General features: G+C 32.7%; 1 protein-coding gene across 1 annotated transcript; it reads right to left on the bottom strand.

Annotated features, from left to right (window-relative positions):
* Positions 1–16,411: 16,411 nt before the first annotated feature.
* Positions 16,412–17,021, bottom strand: LOC105788447 (uncharacterized). Its single transcript, XM_012615358.2, has one exon. It carries the CDS (start codon positions 16,887–16,889, stop codon positions 16,614–16,616), a length of 276 nt encoding a protein of 91 aa, XP_012470812.1. The 5' UTR covers positions 16,890–17,021; the 3' UTR covers positions 16,412–16,613.
* Between the last annotated feature and the right edge of the window lie 5,288 nt (positions 17,022–22,309).

Below are 22,309 nucleotides of genomic sequence, written 5' to 3'. Positions count from 1 at the left end.
ACAATATCAGTTGAAGATATTAGAGTATTATTTATTTCAATTTACATACCATACATTAAATTACCACAGACTCCGGATTAAACCTTAGCTCAATTAGTATCAATATTATTGTTAAGGGTTGGAGAGAGATTAATGACAGTTGTATATAAAAAACCATCCAGATCGATTTCATATATTGAGAATAGGATGAATATTTTTGATCGATGCTGGGTCAAGTTTGGCCCCTAACTTCCAAACTGTTAGTGATTAGGGGCCTAATCTCACACATGGCGGCCAGCAATGGTGAATACTCCTTTCTTTTTGTCTTGCCAATTTAGAGTAATATTCAAAGCTTGGATTATTTTTTGTGTGATTCAAGTTGATAAGGTTGCATATTTGTGTAAGGTGGAAGGTGTGAGGCTAATAGTGTGGTGGTTCATTGGATCTCCTAAAATAGAGGCAAAACCAACCTACATCGCATAAACAAAATATTTGGGATCCGAAGCAGAGATGTTTATGTGTTGATTTGTGTAATATCATACTCGTTAACTAAGTTTAAGATTTTATTTAAATTCTTTCAATCTAAAGCTGATTATTTTTTAAGAAATTTGAAAAAATATATATTTTTTAATATTTAGTAATTATATAAATTTTTTAACATATATATTTTCTTTTATTAAAATTTTAAATATAAACAACTTAACATATTCTTTTTAGTATTCCTATTATAATATAGTGCACTTATTTTTCAAATTAAGTGCATTATGATATTTTTTTTTCTATTTCTCTCCTGGATAGTTTACAAAAGTTTTTACATTTTATTTCTCCAATGCAATATAAATGGAATTACTCTAGTGCTAGTGTTACACGTATTGAGGCAAAGGTACCTCCATCACCTTACTCCGTTAAACATATATATTTTGGACCTTCATCAATGATGTCCTCGTTGCAAGACCTACTTTGCTTCATGCACGCTTCACTTGTGATAAAAAATACACCAATCACTTGTCACACACATACCCTTTAATGAATCACATCAAATTTTATTACTAACCTAACAAGAAACTGTTATTACAAAACTCCGGTAAGGAAAATCTCGAACACACGATCGGAACTCGAAAAGAAAAAGAAGAAATAGGACAAGGCTCCAAGGCGTGTATCAAGCCACTATCTTTAAGGTTATATTCGCCCCCACTTATCTTCAGTGTGCAAATGAGTTCCAAGCAAATTAACCTCGAGGATACAATGAAGCCAATGACTATTTGCGTTTTGCACTGACGAGAATAGTCCACTATGCATCGAGTAATGTATAACAAAACTCAATTTCTACAAAGGATTTCTGCAGTAATACTTTATAGAATAATCTAATAATATTAGAAAATGAAGGATGAGAAGAAATAATATTAGAATTTGTTGATATATTTCCAAATGAAAACCCATTCCTATTTATAGGAATTTTCTTGTCTCTTCATAGAGACATCTTTCAATAGGTGTCTTTATGAATAAATATATAATAATAATTATTCATTTAATTTTGTAACTATTCAAATAATATTTTTTGAATAATTATAATTCTTTTTTAAAAAATCAAATGATATAACTTTTGACCAATGACCAAAAGATTTATCTTTTGATTAATTACACCCATTCATTTATAGTTATTGGGATACTATAAATATTTGAAAATGTTCCAACAATCTCCCCCCATTTTCAAAATATTTAGATTTTGATATTCTTGGAAATCAATTTGCATAAATAAAGGTGTCTTACAATTGAACCTTCACTTAGTGAAAAACATGTTAAAGTTAATCGAAATTGCATGGTAGACTAAGCTTTGAACCAACTATTCCATTTGATTAACTGAACACATCTCACACAATGATTTCAACATCAGTCAATGCTTAGTATCTAGGGACACTATTATGGCCATGTGTCTATGTCCTCTTTTCATGAGTGCTGTCAGAGCCAAGCCCTTAAGCTCCTAGAAGCGGCCACACTTCCACTCACATAGGTAGATCCCATCAAAAGTGTTCCCGTAATTATAACACTCTAACATATTTATGTTATGGGTCCATTAAGAGTATATTACTCATCCTTCCCTTATCATTACGGGTACCTAGCACTTTAATCTTAGGATGAATTTATTTATAGTGCTAATAAATCACATACTAATGATGTACTTTGTCTCATTGAACTCAAGACTTGACGTTATACCAAGCGTTGAGTCGAGTTTCCATCATGGGTGACTCTAATTAATAGGCTTGAGTCCCATCCCTTTTGAGGTCCTTTTCTGCATCTCTAGCAAGACTTTTGTCAAAGGATCGCCAAATTTTCACTTGACCTCACATAATTAATAGTGATCACTCCATCGAGATTAATTGTCGGACATAACTATGTCTTAATCCAATGTGTCTAGACTTTCCATTATATACTTGGCTATATGCCTTTGCTAGAGTAGCCTCACTATCACAACAGATAGAAATAGGTGAAATTGGCTTAGGCCATAAAGGTACATCATAAAGCAAATTTCTTAACCATTCGCTTCTTTAGATGCAATGCTAATGCAATAAATTCTCATGTCATGGTGGAATCGAGAATACATGTTTGTTTCTTGGAACCCCAAGAAATGACTCCTCCACCAAGAATGAAGATCCATCCACTAGTAGATGCATGATCTTCCAAACTTGTAATCCAACTAGCATCCGAATACCCTTCTAAAACTGGAGGATATCCATTATAACACAATCCATAGTTAATAGTTTTCTTTAAGTACCAAAGTACTCTATTCAAAGCTTGCCAATGCAAACTACTTACCTACTCAATTTTCCAACAGCATATGCAATATCTGGTCTTGTACAAGTCATTATATACATAAGACAACCAATTAGACTTGCATATTTCAATTGATCAATTTTCCTACCAGCATTAGATACTAATTTTAATTGAGGATCCATGGGTGTAGATGCTGGTATACAGTTGAAGAGACCAAACTTTTTAAGCACATTTTCAATGTAATGTGATTGTGATAAAGCTATAGTGCTTTCATCTCGGGTTATTTTAATCCCAAGAATAACATCTACTACACCCATATCCTTCATAGCAAAGTTGTTTAACAAGAATTTCTTTGTGTTTTCTATTTGTTCCAAATCCGTGCCAAAAATGAGCATGTCATCTACATATAAGCAAATTATGACACCCTTTCCATTATCAAATTTGCTATATATGCACTTATCGGATTCATTTATTTTATAGCCATTAGCTAAAACAACCTTGTCAAACTTTTGGTGCCATTGTTTTGGTGCTTGTTTAAGCCCATATAAAGATTTAACAAGCTTACATACCTTATGCTCTTGTCCTGGAACAACAAATCCTTCCGGTTGCTCCATGTACACTTCCTCTTCCAATTCACCATTTAAAAATGCAGTTTTGACATCCATTTGGTGAACAACCAAATTATATATAGAGGTAAGTGATATTAATAGTCTAATTGTAGCAATTCTTGCTACTGGAGCATAGGTATCAAAGTAATCAATACCTTGTCTTTGTGTAAAACCTTTTGCTACCAACCTTGCTTTAATTTTATCAATGGTTCCATCGATCTTCATTTTCTTTTTGAAGATCCATTTACAACCTATTGGTTTGGAACCTGGTGGAAGATCAACTAAGATCCAAGTTTGATTTCCCATTATTGAATCCATCTCATCATTTATTTCTTCTTTCCAAAAAGCAAAGTCTTGAGATTTCACTGCCTCTTCAAATGTAATAGGATCAGATTCGGTATTATAATAATAAGGTATCTTATTGCATATACTTTCACCTTTTCCTTCTACAAGAAACATAATGAAATCTGGTCCAAAATCTTTTACCTTTTTAATCCTCTTACTTCTTCTTAATTCTTGACAAGATTCATCATTATTATCAATTTGTTTCAATGGGATCTCATTCTCATTTGAAGAATGAATCAATTGTTGTGGTTGTAATTGTCTTGATATAGAATTAAATCTATTTTCATCAAAAATAGCATCTCTTGATTCAATAACAGTATTAATTGAAATTGAATCATTTGGTTCAATTACTATGAACCTATATGCCTTGCTATTATGTGCATAACCTATAAATATGCATTCAATTCCTCTTTCACCTAACTTTTTACGTTTAGGTGTTGGAACTTTTACAATAGCTCTACAACCCCAAACCTTCAAATAATTAAGGTTTGGTTTCCTTTTCTTCCATTGTTCATAGGGGGTTATTTTAGTTTCCTTATTAGGAACTCTATTCAATATGTGACAAGTCGTTAGAACGACTTCTCCCAAAAACCTTGTCCAAGACCTGAATATGATAACATTGAATTTACCATTTCAGTCAAGACTCTATTTTTTCTTTCAGCTACACCATTTTGTTGTGGTGTGTAAGGGGCTGAAACTTGATGGACAATTCCAGTGAGTTCAAAATAACTTGGATTATAGTATTCTCCACCTCTATCCGATCTTAAGCACTTGATAAATGATTCACATCAAGTTCAACTTGATTTATAAACTTTAAATTTATCAAGCGCTTCATCTTTTGAATGCAATAAATATACATAACAATATCTAAAACAATCATCAATAAAAGTAACAAAATATTTCTTTCCACCTAATGTAGGAGTATTATGCAAGTCACATAAATCACTATGTATCAAATCAAGCAATTTTATTTTCCTTTTAACCTTAGGGAAATGATTTCTTGTAATTTTAATCAACATACAAGTATTGCATTTTCAATATTATTATTAAAAGCATGAATTAAATCTAATTTATACATGTCATTCAATTTTCTATAATTCAAATGACCTAATCTATAATGCCATAAACAAAATGATTCAACCATATAAGCGAAATAATATTTTATTCTTATTAATAATATTAAGTTTGAACATGCTTTCATACATATACCCTTTTCCCACAAAAATTCCTCCCTTAGACAAAATAAACTTATCGCCTCAAAAACAAGTTTGAAACCAAACTTATTCAATGACTTCAGACACTAAATTTTTCCTAACTTCTGGTACATAATATACATCATTTAAGGTTAAAACCTTTCCAGAAGTGAATTGTAGTTCAACAGACCCTTTGCCTTTAATTGTTGCGGTGGAAGAATTTCCCATGTACAAGACATTGTCATTTTCACATTGTGTGAACTTTGTGAACATGCTTTTGTCTTTGCACACATGTTTGGTTGCTCCGGTATCAATCCACCATGTATTATCATCTTGTGCCATATTAATTTCAGATATCATTGCAACGAACTTTTCGTTATTATCAGCCTTAGAAGATGATTTCTTCTTTAAAAATCGACATTCATTCTTGAAATGTCCCGACTTTCCACAATGATAGCATGAGCCCTTTTGTTTCTTTTTGAACTTAGGTGCTCTATCAGCCTGATTGAACTTTCTTTTGAATGGTTTAGTAGTCTGTACTTCCTCCGTAACATGTACTTTGGCATTTTCAGAATTTAGGTTCTGATCTTGTTTTCGATACTCTTCCTCAATACGAAGATGATTTGCCAAAGCCTCAAGAGATATTTCCTCTTTCTTATGTTTTAGACTTCTTTTAAAGTCTTTCCAAGATGGAGGAAGTTTGTCTATTATAGAGGATACCACAATCATTTCATCCATTTTCATATCATATTGCTTAAATTGATTCAGCATCTTTTCAATATCACGAAATTGTTCCATAACAGAACGACCATCAACCATTTGATAATTATTGAAACGACTGACAAGAAATTTCTTACTTGTAACATCTTCGGTCATGTATCTTGCCTCCAATTTGTCCCATAATTCTTTAGCGGTGACGTCGTTTTGGTAGGTGTCGAACAAACCATCAGATAAACCATTCAATATGTGGCCCATGCACATGTAATCAACATTGTCCCATTTTTGTCATCTCGGGTTGCAAAGAATGATTCGTTTTCATTCTCTTGGTCTTGGAGTATCCAAAACATAAGCAATCTTCAAAGTTGATAACAAAAGTGCATCTTTTTCGCCATCGTCAAAATTGCCACCATCAAACGATCAAGTTTAACAAAGTTGGAAGCCAACTCCCTTAGTGTTCCACTTTCATGTGTTGTGGTAGTCATCATAATATAACCTTAAAATTGTTATTACAAAACTCCGGTAAGGAAAATCTCGAACACACGATCGGAACTCGAAAAGAAAAAGAAGAAATAGGACAAGTCTCCAAGGCGTGTATCAAGCCACTATCTTTAAGGTTATATTCGCCCCCACTTATCTTCAGTGTGCAAATGAGTTCCAAGCAAATTAACCTCGATGATACAATGAAGCCAATGACTATTTGCGTTTTGCACTGACGAGAATAGTCCACTATGCACTGAGTAATGTGTAACAAAAACTTAATTTCTACAAAGGATTTCTGCAGTAATACTTTATAGAATAATCTAATAATATTAGAAAATGAAGGAAGAGAAGAAATAATATTAGAATTTGTTGATATATTTCCAAATGAAAACCCATTCCTATTTATAGGAATTTTCTTGTCTCTTCATAGAGACATCTTTCAAAAGGTGTCTTTATGAATAAATATATAATAATAATTATTCATTTAATTTTGTAACTATTCAAATAATATTTTTTGAATAATTATAATTCTTTTTAAAAAAAATCAAATGATATAACTTTTGACCAATGATCAAAAGATTTATCTTTTGATTAATTACACCCATTCATTTATAGTTATTGGGATACTATAAATATTTGAAAATGTTCCAACAGAAACTACCAAATTACAGGCTTGCCCATCAGAGGAGGACATGTTGTGTAGAAAGGTCAATACTAATATGCCTTTCCTAACTCTTTGGAAGGAGATCTTCTTCTGCTTCAGTAACAACTGACTTTCTCTCCCCAACTTTATAGTATCCCAATTGCCTCCTCCTCTCTTCATGACTCTTTGCCCACTTAAGGTGAATCGCTTTCTCTCCCCAACTTTACAGGTTATAAATATTTAAAAAATAAATAAAAGTGCTTTTATAGTCAGATCAAACTCTAACAAAAATCAAGTAAGCAAACCAAAATTAATCCAAGTCAACAAGCTTATCTCATACACCCGATCCTAGTGTCCATCCTAATCCTAACATTATCAATAAGAAACTTAAAAAATAGAATTTAGACGAGGGATGAGATCCCACACAGTACAGTTTGTATAGAATAAAGCTTCCCTAACTTAAATATACACTCAAAACATGATTTGATCCCACACAGTACGATTTGCATAGAATAAAGCTTCCCTAACTTAAATATACGCTTAAAACATGATTCGTGAACATAGAAACACCTTGTTGTTTAAAACAACCTTTTACCTAGTATTTCATTAGTGGTTTTAAAAAACTTCGTGAATTAACTTAGGTTACAAGCGTGGTTCTAGTTGTGTTGACCGTATCTTTTGGCATAACAGGTTATTCCTTACCTCGGGACCAAATTGGTTATTGGGCAGTCACAATCATAACAGGCATTCCGAAAGCTATTCCGGTAATAGGATCACTTTTGATAGAGCTATTGCGTGGAAGTGCTAGTGTGGTACAATCAACTTTGATCCGTTTTTATAGTTTACACACTTTTATATTACCCCTACTTAGTATTTATGTTTATGCATTTCCTAATGATACGTAAGCAAAGAATTTATGGTCTTTTATAGATGTCACACCCCGAAATTGGGGTTAGAAGGATCAAGGTTTGTAGGATAAGTCAGTGGTTCTAGATAGACTTTTATGTTTATCTTTACATTTTAAGGTTAGAATGAGCCTGTTCGTTCAGTGGTTAGGAGTTAGTTTACCACTTGGTCTTATGTTTGAATCCCTATGTGTGCAATCAGGGATTATTATTTTTGTTATTTTTCTATTGTGTAGCTAAGTGGTTAAGTTTAATTGAAATTAAGTTCCGATGTGTCTATAGGTGGGTTAGGTTGGGTTTAGTGGGAATCCTAATTTTAGAAAAAAAAATCCTAAAATTCTCTCACCTTCCCACTCTCTCATGTAAATATCTTTTCACACTTTTCTAATTTGAGTTTTGGGATTCTTTTGTTATGGTATGATTGTTTCTTTCTTTTCCATTATCATTCTTGATTCTTTTATTTTGTTCTTTGCTTTGTTCTACTGTTGATATACTTCAAAGTTTTAATAGTTTTGAGTCGCCCCATTTGTTCCAAGATTATTGTCAATTGCCGCTTCTCAAGACTTTACTTGTTCTCTTGTTTTCGTTTAATCAGGATCTTAAGGGGGAAAATGGTAAGTATTGTTGTTTGAGTTTTAATCAATTGTCTTCGAATCTTTCTATTCTGTTACGGCCAAAAACTTTCTTGGTTTGTGTATTTGTGAAATTAAGTTTCAAATTGGTTTAGTGGAGGTGCTTTGGTCGATTTTTTGGGCTTTGAAAGCGCATTTTAGGTGTGTTTCTTAAACACTCGTAATCGGGGGTGAATTAGATGTTAATTTCCGTGTTTTACAACAAATTTGGGTGTGGTTTTTGGACCACACGGGCGTGTGCTGCGCACGGGCCATGGGTGTGTGCCGCTTAAAAAGTTAGTGTAATTTTCTTGTCACACGACCTGGGGTGAGTCACACGAGTTGGCCACACGGTTGCCTGACCTCTGTTGGGGATTTTATCGATTGCTTACGGTCTGAGGAGTTTCCACACGGTCTAAGACATGGTTGTGTCTCCCCTACTTTCTAAATTGTGTAATTTGTTACATGGCACAGAGAGTTACACGGTCTGCCCACACAGTCACATGACCGTGTCCCTCAACTACACAGCTGTGTACCCCTGTCACACAGTCTGAACCCTCCCACATGACCTAGCCATATGACCGTGTGGTCCTATTTTTCAGTTTTCAACTATTTTTACAAATTGATTCGTTTTAGTCCCTGAGTGATCCCTTGCATGTTTAAGCCTTTGTAGGAGTGATTGAGACACTATTACTAGTTGTGGAAGATCTATGAAAGGCATATTACTGTTAGAATATTTATATATATGTATTTATAAGATTTAATTTTGTTATTCACACAGGTTGTGTAACAGCCCGATTCTGGGCCTAGTCGAAACAGTGGTTTCGAGGCCACAAATCCGACGAGGGAAATTATTATTATTATTATTATATTTTTATGGTCTACAATTTCACGGAAAATTTTTGTAAAAATTTCGTTCGAAAATTTCGACGTTTGGGCACTCAATTTAGTCAAAAGAACTAAATTGTAAAAAGTGCAAAAGTTGAGTTCTACATCTTAGAGGTGTCTAATTGTTATGAAATTTTAAATTGGAGGTCTTTATGTGGTAATTAGACCATTAGTTAGTTGATGGACAAAAATGGGCATAGAATTAGTAAAATAGATTTTTTTTAAGTAAGGGCATTTTAGTCATTTGGTAATTAAATAGAATTAAATGGGAAAAAGATGGCAAAATATGCTCATCTTCTTCATGGTGAATGAAATCAGCAAGGGGGAAGCCATATTTAGGGTTTTTAAGCTTCCAAGCTCCATAGTAAGTGACTCCAAGCCTCGTTTTTAATGTTCTTTACGTTTTTGGAGTCCCGGTAACTTGGTTTAGCTTATTCTACCATTAATTCGTGTTAGGGTTTATATTTGGAAAAATACCCATAGGTGAAATGTGTTTATTTTGCTGTTTAATGGTAGAATATGAGGCTAGAAATTATGTTAAATAATTTTTGCTAAGCGATTTTAAGTAAAAACGGGTAAATCGATATAATCGGTAAAAATATTTATTGTTCATAAGTGTATGTTAGAGTGAGAATTTGATGTTGCCATAGAAGGGAAAAGTGTTCAGCATGTTGTAAAACATAAGAATAAGGTGTGAAATTTAATTTTCGAGCTTAGGGACGAAAATGGAAATATGCAAAAGTTTAGGGATAAAATCATGATTTTTGTAAAAGTTGAGTCGAGGATTGTTTTATTAAATGTGAATGTTAAATAAGCTAAATTTGCTATTATAGATCAAGAAAGACGTGAAGACCACCTTAAACGGGGAAAAGAAAAGGTCGAGGAGTAAATCGCAAAATCACAATATTTTGTTCCGAGGTAAGTATGCATGTGATTTAATGTATTATTTTAATGTTATTTTATATATATTGCTGGGATTTGATTGAAAATGGAACGAATACTCGATATAGACTCTAAAATGTGGTTAAATTGAAAGGTAGTAAAGCGTTGAAAATCAAAGTTTCCAATTGAACTCTCGGAATAAGCCGGGATACATTGAACAGAAAAGGGGGTTGCTAAGTGTTGATTCCCCCAAGGGGTTGCTAACTGCTGATTCCCCAAATCATCGGTGGTTGCTAACTGCTGATTCCCCAAATCATCGGTGGTTGCTAAGTGCTGATTCCACCGTAACAGAATGTATAAGGGGTTGCTAAGTGATGATTCCACCATATTTTTTAATGTGCAAAGGGGTTGCTAAGTGCTGATTCCCCCAAGAGGTTGCTAAGTGCTGATTCCCTGACTCATTGCTGGTTGCTAAGTGCTGAATCCACCAAATAACGGTTAATATTCTGAGTGTTCAACAGGAAAATTGGAAGGGTGATTGAACATGTAAATTAAATATGATTTTGTGGGGAATATTGGGTTTGATATTTAATCAACCCATGTGTAAGATGAATGGAAGTATCAAAACTACAAAAGAGCAAGTTGGTTACAAACAGATTAAAACAACAACAGTTGGGTAACTTGGAAAATTCACCATAAATGGTGGAATTTGAATTAGAGGTTGGGTAATATATGAAATTGAAGTTGAATGAGTCTATTTTCATATGAAAGAAGCATGGCAAGCAAAAGAGTTATATATTTTGAGATATTTAAATTTTAGTGAGACAGGGCTGAATTGATTTCGAGATCCCCTGTTCCAACTTTGGAAAATCACCAAAAATTGTACAAAAATAATTGTGGGTTGAAATTTATATGCTTAAATTCCTCATTAAGTTTATTTTCTGTATAAATAAATAAGAACCTTATATTAATTTTTTACAGAGAGTTAAATAGATTTTAGTAAAGGGTGGTCAGAGTTGTCAAGCAGTGAAATAGGAGAGAGTTTGAAAAATAAACTGTACTAATTTGAAAAACCAAAAATTCTGAAAATTTTATGGTAGAAAGGTATATGAGTCTAGTTTTGGATAAAATTTACGGAACTCAATTTTGAGCTCTGTAGCTTCAGATAAAAATAAATTAGCGACTGTGACGCAGAAAAACAGCTTGCTGGAAATTGAGCAAACAATGAAATTTATGAATGATTAAAATTATATCACTTTGTAATATTATGAGAAATTTATTAATTTGTTATGTGGTTACTTACTAAGCTATATGCTTACTCTTCTTTATTTTTCTCTTGATTATAGTGATAACAATCTGCCGGAAGTTGGACAAAGCCAGAATGTCATCCACACTATCGTCATCTCTCGGGGTATTTTGTAATCAATACTTTTGAAACATGGCATGTATAGATGACTGAATGTAATATGATATAAATATGTTTGTAAAATATTGTTCGGTTAAAAATGTTGGTGTTTATTATTGAATAAATTGTGTATGCACATATAATACTGTAATTGGTTGAAATATTAAGATCATTTGAAATTGTTCTTTGAAAATTTGCAGGAGGTTTTATGTAAAAATAAGCAGAAATGCTGTTGAAATTTTACAAAAAAAATAGTAATACCTCGTGCTCTATTCCATCAAGGAATACGGGTAAGGGGTGTTACAGGTTGTTTATATGACGTGGTATACCAAACTTGATATATGAAAATGTCTGGATATGATAATTGGAAACTGTGTATATTATTGATTCCGCTAATTTGTAATTGATTATGAGTATGATGTGAAATATTGGAAACTAAATATGGGTATGTTTGATTCAATATATTTGTGTGCATTGAGAGTTTTGCACATGCATTATGGTTGGGATTTGATTATGAAGAGAAGGAAGTTCATTTGGCAGTTAAACTGCATTGATATAATTTGACGGTAAATCTGCAACAATGTTGGCAGCTTGGCTACATAACAATCAAGTGGCACATGACCACTTTAAGGTGTGTATCGGTTGGATGGATCAACCATAATCTAAATTTAGTGTGTAGAGGATGGAATGGTCCAGAGTACCCTATTTGGTGTGTGTGGGATTGATGAAGATGGTGTGTAGCGGTTGGATAGGTGGTGCCATATCACATTTGAATAAGATTTGCTTATATGTTTAATGATTAAGTATTATGATGCTCTACTCTATTGTTATTTCTGATTATGATTTGAATTTGGCTATTGTATGTTTAATCAATTGTTGTTACTGCTTTGGTTACTTTTGTTTTAGACTCACACTGAGCTTCATAGCTTACCCCCTTAGTTTTCCTCTTTCAGGTAACTCACGTGGTTAGTTTTCAGATGCAGCAAATCAGAGTTCTAAGAGTTTAACGTTTTGGTTTGTCTTAAATAAAGTTTTTCTAAGATTTAAATATTAAGGTTTAGATGGATTTGTAAAAAAAAATTAAGTGAACTGCGATATGAGTTTCCGATTTTGAGTTAGCTTTAGCATTTCGTGCATGGACATTTATTATAAAGACTGTTGTTTTCTTAAATAATTGGTCAGGTTTTAAGTGACTGTTTATGGATTTTCAATCAAGGTAAAAGGTCATATTTTACGTTGCAAGACTGATTTTGAAACTTCAGTTAACAAAATTTCTAAATCCGATTTGGGTACAAAATGAAAACATAAGTTGTTAATTTGGTTTTAAATTAATTTATGCGATGATTAAATTAATGTTGGTAAGCGTAAAATAAATTTAATGCTAGATTTCGTTAAACATGAGAAAAAAAAAGTTTTTTTGAAAAGAAATTAAGAAATTTAAAGAGAGATTTACTTTGGGTCATTCCAGTGGCCAATGTAACCTCCAAAATTCGGTCGAAAATTTTGGATCAAGTTGTAAGGTGTTATAATAGAGAATATAAACCATAGCTATATTGTAACCAATCATTGCTACAAATATGGATTATTGAAAAAAATAAGATATGTATTTGGATATTTCCTTTCAACCCCACCATATTCTATTATTTATTTGATATGACATGAATAGTTGAAGGAAATTCTCCAAAGAGAAAATGGATTATGGTGAGTGTGTAGCTTGAACGCGTTCGATCGAATTGAGTAAAAAAAATTCAAGTTAATTGAGTTGACATGTCCTATTTTTCTAATTCGATTTGAAAAAAATTCAAATTGAATCGAGTGAAATGAAATTCAAGTCGAGTTAAATTAAAAAAGTAAACATGTTAAAATTAAAATTTTGTTACAATATAACTAATTTCATGTTAACGTAAATTTGAAACCATATATATTTGAAATCTTTTCAAAGCAAAATAAGAAAAAGAAATTTCTATGATAAACTTAAATTATTAATTAACTTATTTCGGTCCCGAAATTATTATTTTAATTTTCTTTTTAAATTTTAACTTTATTTATATATTCAAGTCGAATAACTTGATTTGATTAACTCAAAATTTTAATTTTTTTTTCAATTTTCTCAAATCGAATCAAATTTTACATACAGCTACTTTTAGCCAAAGAAACAGCTAAGCTTTTTAGAATTGTTTTACCCACCGAAAGAGTTTTTTTTTAACCACCAAAAGCGGCGTTGATGCATGAATGTTCAGTTATTTTGTAATATATATATTTTGTTATTTCAGTTTTATTTATTAAGTATTGAATGTATTATGAACCACTACAATTATTAGTTACTTTTAAAGTTTAAAATTTAGAATTAGAAATAAACCTTTATTTGTAAAAAGAAAAAAGAAAACTTTAGTTGGGAGCAAATCCAGTATAGCTTTCCGACCAATAATAAGCCGTAAGCTTTTCGACCAATAACATCTCTTAAAAATATGAAAGAGATTCTTATGGAAGGGACAAAATGAAAAGGTAAAAGAGGGCAGAGTGAGCTGGAAACAAATTTGTAAGCCAAAAAATTAAGCTTGGGTCTTAAGGGTATAAACAGTTGAATAATACATGTGTAATACAACACCATTGGGTCATTCTAGTTGAAGCTGGTTCATGGCGTATAGCCTAGATCAATGATTAGAAGATTTGTTATGCATTTGCCATTAGCTCAGAACAGTAGCTTAGATCAATGATTAGAAGATTTGTTACGCATTTGCCACTAGCTTCACAGGCTTTTCAAGCAAGGGGCTGGCCAATGCAAGGGTAGAGATACCTTGTGAGTAAAGTCTAGCATGAAATAAGGCCAAAGGCAAGCAAAGTGCCTTGGAGTAGGGTCATTTGGTGCCCACTTCATATTCCCAACCATTCCTTTATATCTTGACTGGCTACAAAAGATAAACTATGGGCTTAAGGGATGAATATTGATGGAAATCATGTAACCGCAGGGCAGGAGACAACGGATCACTTGTTTGTAGAATGTTTTTACTCTAGAAGAATATGGAATGCGGTGTTGCAACTTAGCACATCGCAAAGAGACCTAGGAACAACAATGGTTACATGCAAAACTGAAAGGAAATGCTTCATTACAGTAGTTCTTAAGCTGGCTTGGAATGCTCATGTTTATTGGATATGGACGCAGAGAAACAGTAGGCAATTTAGAAGCCAACAAAGATCTGATTAAATAATCAACTCTTTTCATTAGATGATGTATAGGTGATTGTTGGTTGTACAGATGAGCAGTCTGATGTAATTTTTTTAGGCATACTGGATATATATTCATACCCAACACTCACACTTGAGTCTAAATAACATAGATGAAAGTATAAGCTTTGGCTAGGATCAAGGAGATCATGTATGCACCTAACCAAAAAAGAATCCCTCCTATCTTCATTTCTTGTAGGAAGAGATGGGAGATCTTTAAGGTAATTAGCATCTGTAATGAAAACCAGTAGACAAAGATGAAGGGCAAAATCCTTAGATTATCCACTAACAGAAAGTTTACATGCATCCGCAAGCCAAAACAAATCTAATGACTAGTGAAAGCCAAATTGCTGAATTGGCAAGCGGAGAGTCCCATCTCCAGAAATAAGAACATCACAATGTGGAATATGTTTCTCAAGGGAAAAGGTAAATTATAAAACCTAACAGAGTAGGCCAATGGCACAACTGATCTCCAAGTAGTAATAACCAATTGCCTGACATTTATCAAACAAGCTAATGCAATTTCAATGAAGAATTACAAAGGGAAAGTCGAATAAGTTGCATCATCTAAATAATGAACGGCCAAAAAATTTATAATCCTGATCTAAAATGGAAAATGCCAGAAAGAGGGGCATGATTGCAGTAGTATTTGATTCAATAGATCTATAAGAACCACAAACTGAAGATACACAGTGATTACTAAGAGAAAGATGAGTAATTTGCTAGCATAAATGTTACTATGGAGTGGTAAACTTTTGAAAAGTAAGCAAAGAGATCAGCATATTTATGCTAACAGTAGGAAACTCCAGGGAATTTATGGACCTAGGCCTCTAACATTGTCTAAGGGTGCCTAAACCTGCTCACATTACCTTTCAGTACCCATTCCCATGACTCAGACTTGAATGCTGGATAGGGGTATGTTCAACTTTTTGTATTTGGAACGTCATATCCTAATATCTGTGTCTAGATTATTTGTGCCAAACATAGATAATTCAAGAAAACTGAAAAGTCAAAGCAACAAAAACATGGAATAGAATAAGCAAGATTGTTCGTAGCAATAAATGATTTAAAACCCACCTTATTCTCTTTTCTATCCATAACAAAACTTCAATATTCTCAATACAAGTTCCACTACAGCAGTTGAACCTTTGTTCACAAAATATGGCAAGGAATTCTTACCCTGCAATATGTACAAACTTTGACAAAAGCATGATAGCCATTACCTAAAGCTCGGAAATGCCTTTGAACTTCCCGAAACCTTCATCTAACGCCTATCATTGTTACTCAAATTCAAGTGCGAATATTAGATTTTTCTAAGTTTTTCATGTATTCATAACCCTATGCCAGACATGAGTGTTGGGGATGAGTACTTAAAAATCTTTAACTATCTCTACTATCATACTTTTGCCTAAGTTCTCAAAAGAAAACAACTCAAAACTTGGAATGGATAACCAAAATAATATGAGAACCAAGGTTATCTGGACCCGAGTTATGCGTCCAACATGAACATATTCATTCTTTCTAAGTTCTAAGTGTCAAAGCAACATAGATGAGAAAAACATATCCATAAAATCAACTTAAATTTCTACTTCCTCACAAAAAAAGGCAACATGAAAGAACAATCTAGGTATGAAGAAGCTTCCTTATCTGCATACCTATTCAAGTTCCACCTCCTCTACCACCAAAACGCCCAGATTATCTTTCAGCTAAATAGGCTAAAAAGAACTAAGCTTAATAACAAAAACAATCATAAAATTCAACAACAAGAAGGAAAAGCATAAAATAAAAAGAGAACCCCACATGTCATCCCAGACTGTTTATTACATAACTATAAAAATAAAAAAATAAAATCATGCGCTAAAAGAACTCAATTTATTCTCTCAATAAATCAAAGTTTATTCTTTTCTTAAGGAGCTAGAAATAGTGATATAAGTATGTATATGGTTAAGAAGAGGGTTTAAAAATCCATGATGCTTTTGACCTTTGGAGGATAGAGGGAATAGAGGAGAGATTGTCTTTTGGCAACTTCCAACTGAGCTTTACCGTGGGAGAAAGCGGCGGACAGCTGAGAAGGGTCGCGTAAGTTCTTGTTGTCTCGAAACGCATCCATGGTCCGACGTTTAGAGTACTCCCTTATGTTGTAGTCGCAGAACTGACGCGCCACTCGCAGCAGTGAACGGTAAAGCTGAAGAACCTCTCTTCTCATCGGCACACCTGCCCCCGACGCGGCCATTTGCTTTTCTATTTTTTTAAGATCTTACTTTTATCACAGAGAAGAAAGAGAGAATGAGTTGAGAGACTGCGTTTTCTCAAGTTATACCGTGGAAAACACAGAATCTTCATGCTCCGCCTCAAAAAAACAGATATTGGTTTTTCGGAGTTTTTTTTTTTTTTTGACTTTTGAAATTAAAAAGAATAAATTAAAAAAAAAACTTAAAATGAATAAATTACTTAATTATTGATAAAAGTTAAATAATCTAATATCAACTCAATTATAAATTATCAACATAAAATCTAAAAAGAATATATCTAATAAGATTTGAAAAATTTCAATGCGTTTTAACTAAAACATCCATTATTTTATATTAATTTTAATAAACATATTTTTATATAATTTTCACCTACTCCTAAATATGTTATGATTTAATTATACGTATAAAAGAATATATTTACATAAATTTAGTATATTAATAATTCGTAATTTATAATTTTTGAATTTATCCATATCATATTCGCACTGCATTATTTTTTTATGGCTTCATGTTTTGATGATTCAATTTATAGTCTTCCTATTTACAATTAAATCTAAATTAAAATAATCTTTTATCACATAAGCAATAAATCAATCTGGGTCAGTTGAACCTAATACGGATTGTAAACGTCGATAATGACAATGTATCGTAAAGAAAAGAGAAAGAAAAATAAAAAAAACACACAGATTTTTATGTGGAAACCTTTTTAAGAGAAAACAACGACGAGAGAGAAGATAATTCACTATGTCAAATTTGAATAATTACAAGAGTAACAAACTATATCTATTTATAGGCTTGTAAAACCATATTCTAATAGGAGTGTAGTAAGGTTAAAACACCTTATTCTAATCAATATAAAATAGATGAAGTGTAATAAGGTTGAAAAACTTTATTCTAAAATAAAATAAAAGAAATATAGTTCTATATGGGTTTTACTTTTATTTTATTTTATCACTGTATTTTATTTTAATAAGGATTCAAGTTACTCAATTCTGACAATTTTCATATTGACATGAATTCTCAGTGAACAAGTTCTTCATCGCGAACTCTCAACGAACAAGTTCTTCATCTCTTCCATAAAACCCCTTAAGGGTTTAACTTCAACAATGAACACCGACCAAGTCTAAGCAATGCACAAACTTGGTTATAGGAAGTGACTTAGTCATCATATCTGCAGGATCTTCATGCTTACTAATTTTGCTCACAATAATATCACCACGAGCAATAATGTCACGAACAAAATGATACCAAATATCAATGTGCTTTGTTCTCTCATGAAACATTTGATCTTTTGTAAGAAAGATGACACTCTAACTATCACAAAAAACTATACTGATTTGAAAGTCTTCATTGAGTTCACTAAAGAGTCCCTTAAACCAAATGGCTTCTTTACAAGCCTCAGTAATCGTCATATATTCAGCTTTAGTGGTAGATAAATCGATTGTACTTTGCAAAGTGGCTTTCCAACTGATTGCACAACCTCCGATTATAAAGGCATAACCTGTGAGAGATCTTTTATCAAGGTCTCCAGCAAAATCAACATCAACATACCCAATGACTTCATCTCTAGTTCTTCCAAATTGTAAGCAAACATCAATAGTATCTTGTAAGTATCTTAAAATCCACTAAACTACTTTCCAATGTTATTTACCAGGATTTGTCATATATTTGCTAACTACACTGACTGCATATGATAAATCTGGACGTGAACAAACCATAGCATATATTAGAGATCCTATTGCACTAGAATATGGAACATGTGACATGTATTCAATCTCATCATCTGATTATGAAGACAAAACCGATGAAAGTCTGAAATGGGCTGCTAAAGGAGTACTAACAAGTTTAGCACTCTCCATATTGAACCTGCAAAGAACTTTCTCAATGTACCATTTCTGACTTCGGTACAATTTACTTACTTTTCTATCTCTAAAAATCTCCATACCAAGTATCTTCTTTATTGGTCCCAAATCTTTCATCTCAAATTCTTCACTTAGTTGAGCTTTGACATGTTTTATCTCTCCTTTATATTTTGTTTCTATTAACATAAAATCATGAGTAGATACACAAAAGAACTATCACTATTTTTTTAAAGTAAAAACAACTGTCAAAACTATTTCTGTCAAAACTATTTCTTTTGAAATAATGAGAAGTCATAAAAGAATCAAATCTCCTGTACCACTGTCTTGGTGACTGTTTCAAACCGTAAAAAAAGACTTTTTCAGCAAGCAAACATAGTCTTCTTTTTCTGAGATTGTAAAGCCTTTTGGTTGTTACATGTAAATATCCTAATCAAGTTCTCAATATAAAAATACAGTTTTTACATCTAACTGCTCAAGCTCTAAATCATGCATGACCACAATACCAAGCAAAACTCGAATCGAACTATGTTTTACAACTGAGGAGAACACATTTGTGAAGTCCACACTTGGAATTTGACTGTAACCCTTTACAACAAGCCTTACTTTATATATGGGTTTTTCAACTCTTAGAGTCTTTTTTTTTCTCTTTTTAAACACCCATTTACAACAAACAACCTTTTCGTTTTTAGAAAGTTTCACAAGGTTTCATGTTTTGTTTTTGTGGAGTGATTTCATCTCATCTTGTATAGCAAACATCTACTTTTCTGAGTCTTCACAGCTAACCGCCTCAGAATAATTAGATGACTCTTGATTTGCATCTATATCTTCAGCCACATTTAAAGTATAAGCAACTAGAACAATCTCGACATACTTTTTTGGAGGTTTAATCTCTCTTTAGTTCTATTTTTGGCGATAGAGTATTATGGTGAAGAAGAAACTCTATTCTGAATTTATGTACTAACTTCAAGAGTTAACTATGTTGTAGGTTCTCGATTAATCTGATGCTCCACTTGCTTTTGTTGTTCTTTATTAGAAAAGTCTTTAAGAGATAAGTTAGATAACATAGCAATTTCATCAAAAACAATATAATTGCTAATCACAACTTTTCTATTTTCGGGACACCATAACTTATACCCTTTTACATCAGCTTTAGAACCAAGAAAAACACATTTAATGAATATTAGTTCCAATTTTCCATTATCAACCAAAGATCTTTTAATCAGAATAATCAGCAAGATTATCAGACCATACCTCTTGTGGAGTCTTTTTCTCAATGACAATGGATGGAGATCAGTTGATCAAAAAATATGCAGTAGAAGCTGCTTCAGCCCAAAACGACTTTGGTAAGTTAGCATTCGATAACATACATCGAACCTTCTCCATGATTGTTCTGTTCATTCATTCTGCAACACTATTTTGCTATGGAGTATGATGAATTGTCAAGTGTCTTACAATTCTTTTTGACTTGCACAGTTCATTAAACTCATCAGAACGAAACTCTAAGCCATTGTCTGTGCGGAGGTGTTTTATTTGTTTTACAATCTGTTTTTCAATCATAGTTTTCCAAGACTTGAATGTAGAAAACACATTGCTTTTCTGCTTCACGAAAAGCGCTCAAATTTTTCTGAAAAAACTATCAATAAATGTTAGCATATAATTAGCTCCACCTCTTAAAAGCACTTTAGATGACCCTCATAGATCATAATGAATATACTCCAACGTTCCCTTCGTGTTATGAATTCCTCTGGTGAATCAAACTCTTTTTTGCTTTTCAAAAACATAGTGCTCACAAAACTTCAGTTTGTAAATTCCTTACCTATTAAAAAGTCCTCTTTTGCTCAATTCTTTCATGTCATTCTTACTCATATGCCATAGGCGTATATGCCAAAGTCTAGTAATATCATCATTTGACAAGGAAGAGAAAGCGATAGTTGCATCATCAGTAACAGTAGAACCCTGCAAAATATATAACTTGGCAGTCTTTCTCTGCCATTTCATCATAACGAGGGAACCTTTAGAAATCTTCAAAACCCCACTTTCAGCTGTGTATTTGTACATTTTAAAAATTAAGAGTACTCAATGAAATTAAATTTCTCTTCAATTCTAGAACATGCTGCACGTCACTAAGTGTTCTGACAATTCCATCAAACATCTTAACTTTAATAATTTCAACACCTGTGATTTTACATGAGACATTATTTCCCATCAAAACACCTTCAGACATTGTTTTATAAGTTATAAACCAATCCCGATTGGGACTTATGTGGAAGGTGCAGCTCGAATCAAGTATCCACTCCTTGCTCACTTTAGAATTTTTGACAGAAGCGACTAAAAGTTCACCATTGCTGTAATATTCTACAACATCAGCTTCACTAGATTTTTCTGATTGTTTTCCCTTTTGATTCGTAGCCTCCCTTTTGATTTTGTTCTGCAGCTTATAGCACTCAGATTTAATGTGCCCTTTCTTCTTGCAGAAGTTACAAGTTTTACCTCTGTTCGAACACTTCGATCTACCCTTAAATTTACCACGAGGATTCTGTTCCTATGTCATTCCACGATCATTATCAGCATTCCAATATTGTCTCTCATGAATAATGAGACCCTCTCCCTGAGAGTCAGATTTAACCATAAGATGCATTATCTTATCATACGAGGTCAAAAAATCATAAAACTCATCAACTGTGAGAAACTAGCAGCTATATAAAATCGTGTCTCTAAAGGTTGAATAAGACGGGAAAAACGAACAAAGTAGAATCAACCCTAGATCTTCCTTATCATATTGAACCTCTATGGCCTTCAAGTTTGAGAGAAATTCTTTAAACACTATTAAGTGTTTGTGTGTAGACGCACCTTCCTCCAAACGATGAGCATAAAGACGCTGCTTCATTTGCAACTTGCTGGTTAGAGTTTTTGACATACATATTTATTCTAGCCTCTTCTATAATGTAGCGACAGTCTTTTCCTTCATCACATCCTGCAAAATTTTATTAGAAAAATGTAGATGTAACTGTGTTAACGCCTTTTGACCTTTACACCTCTTCTCTTCCTCCGTCAATATCAAAAGCATCTTATCTATCTCTAGCAGGGCATCCTCTAAGTCCATCTGTGCAAGAACTGTCTGCATCTTTACCTATCACAACGCGAATCTGATGTTGCGATCCAATAACAGAATTTAATACTTTAAGGACGCCATTACCGTGATTTGATATGAACAACCCGAAAGCTCTAATACAAATTTGTAAACAATAGAACATTGATAATGATAATGTATCGCAAAGAAAAAGAGAACGAAAAATAAAGAATACAAATTTTTACGTGAAAACCCTTTCGGAAAAAAATCACAGGTAGAAGAAAAGATAATTCACTATGTCGAATTTGAATAATTACAAGAGGAGTAAATTATGTCTATTTATAGGCTTGTAAAACCATATTCTAATAGGAGTGTAGTAAGGTTGAAACACCTTATTCTAATCAATATAAAATAGATGAAGTGTAATAATGTTGAAAAACTTTATTCTAAAATAAAATAAAAGAAGTGT

Source organism: Gossypium raimondii, chromosome 2 (genome assembly GCF_025698545.1).
Source record: "Gossypium raimondii isolate GPD5lz chromosome 2, ASM2569854v1, whole genome shotgun sequence".
Lineage (NCBI taxonomy): Eukaryota > Viridiplantae > Streptophyta > Magnoliopsida > Malvales > Malvaceae > Gossypium > Gossypium raimondii.
Note: the sequence above shows the minus strand (reverse complement) of the source record. Positions and strands in the feature narration are given on the sequence as shown.

Bases quoted from the DNA above. Each gene is read 5' to 3' on its own strand.
- LOC105788447 (XM_012615358.2), bottom strand. From the start codon at position 16,889: ATGGCCGCGTCGGGGGCAGGTGTGCCGATGAGAAGAGAGGTTCTTCAG.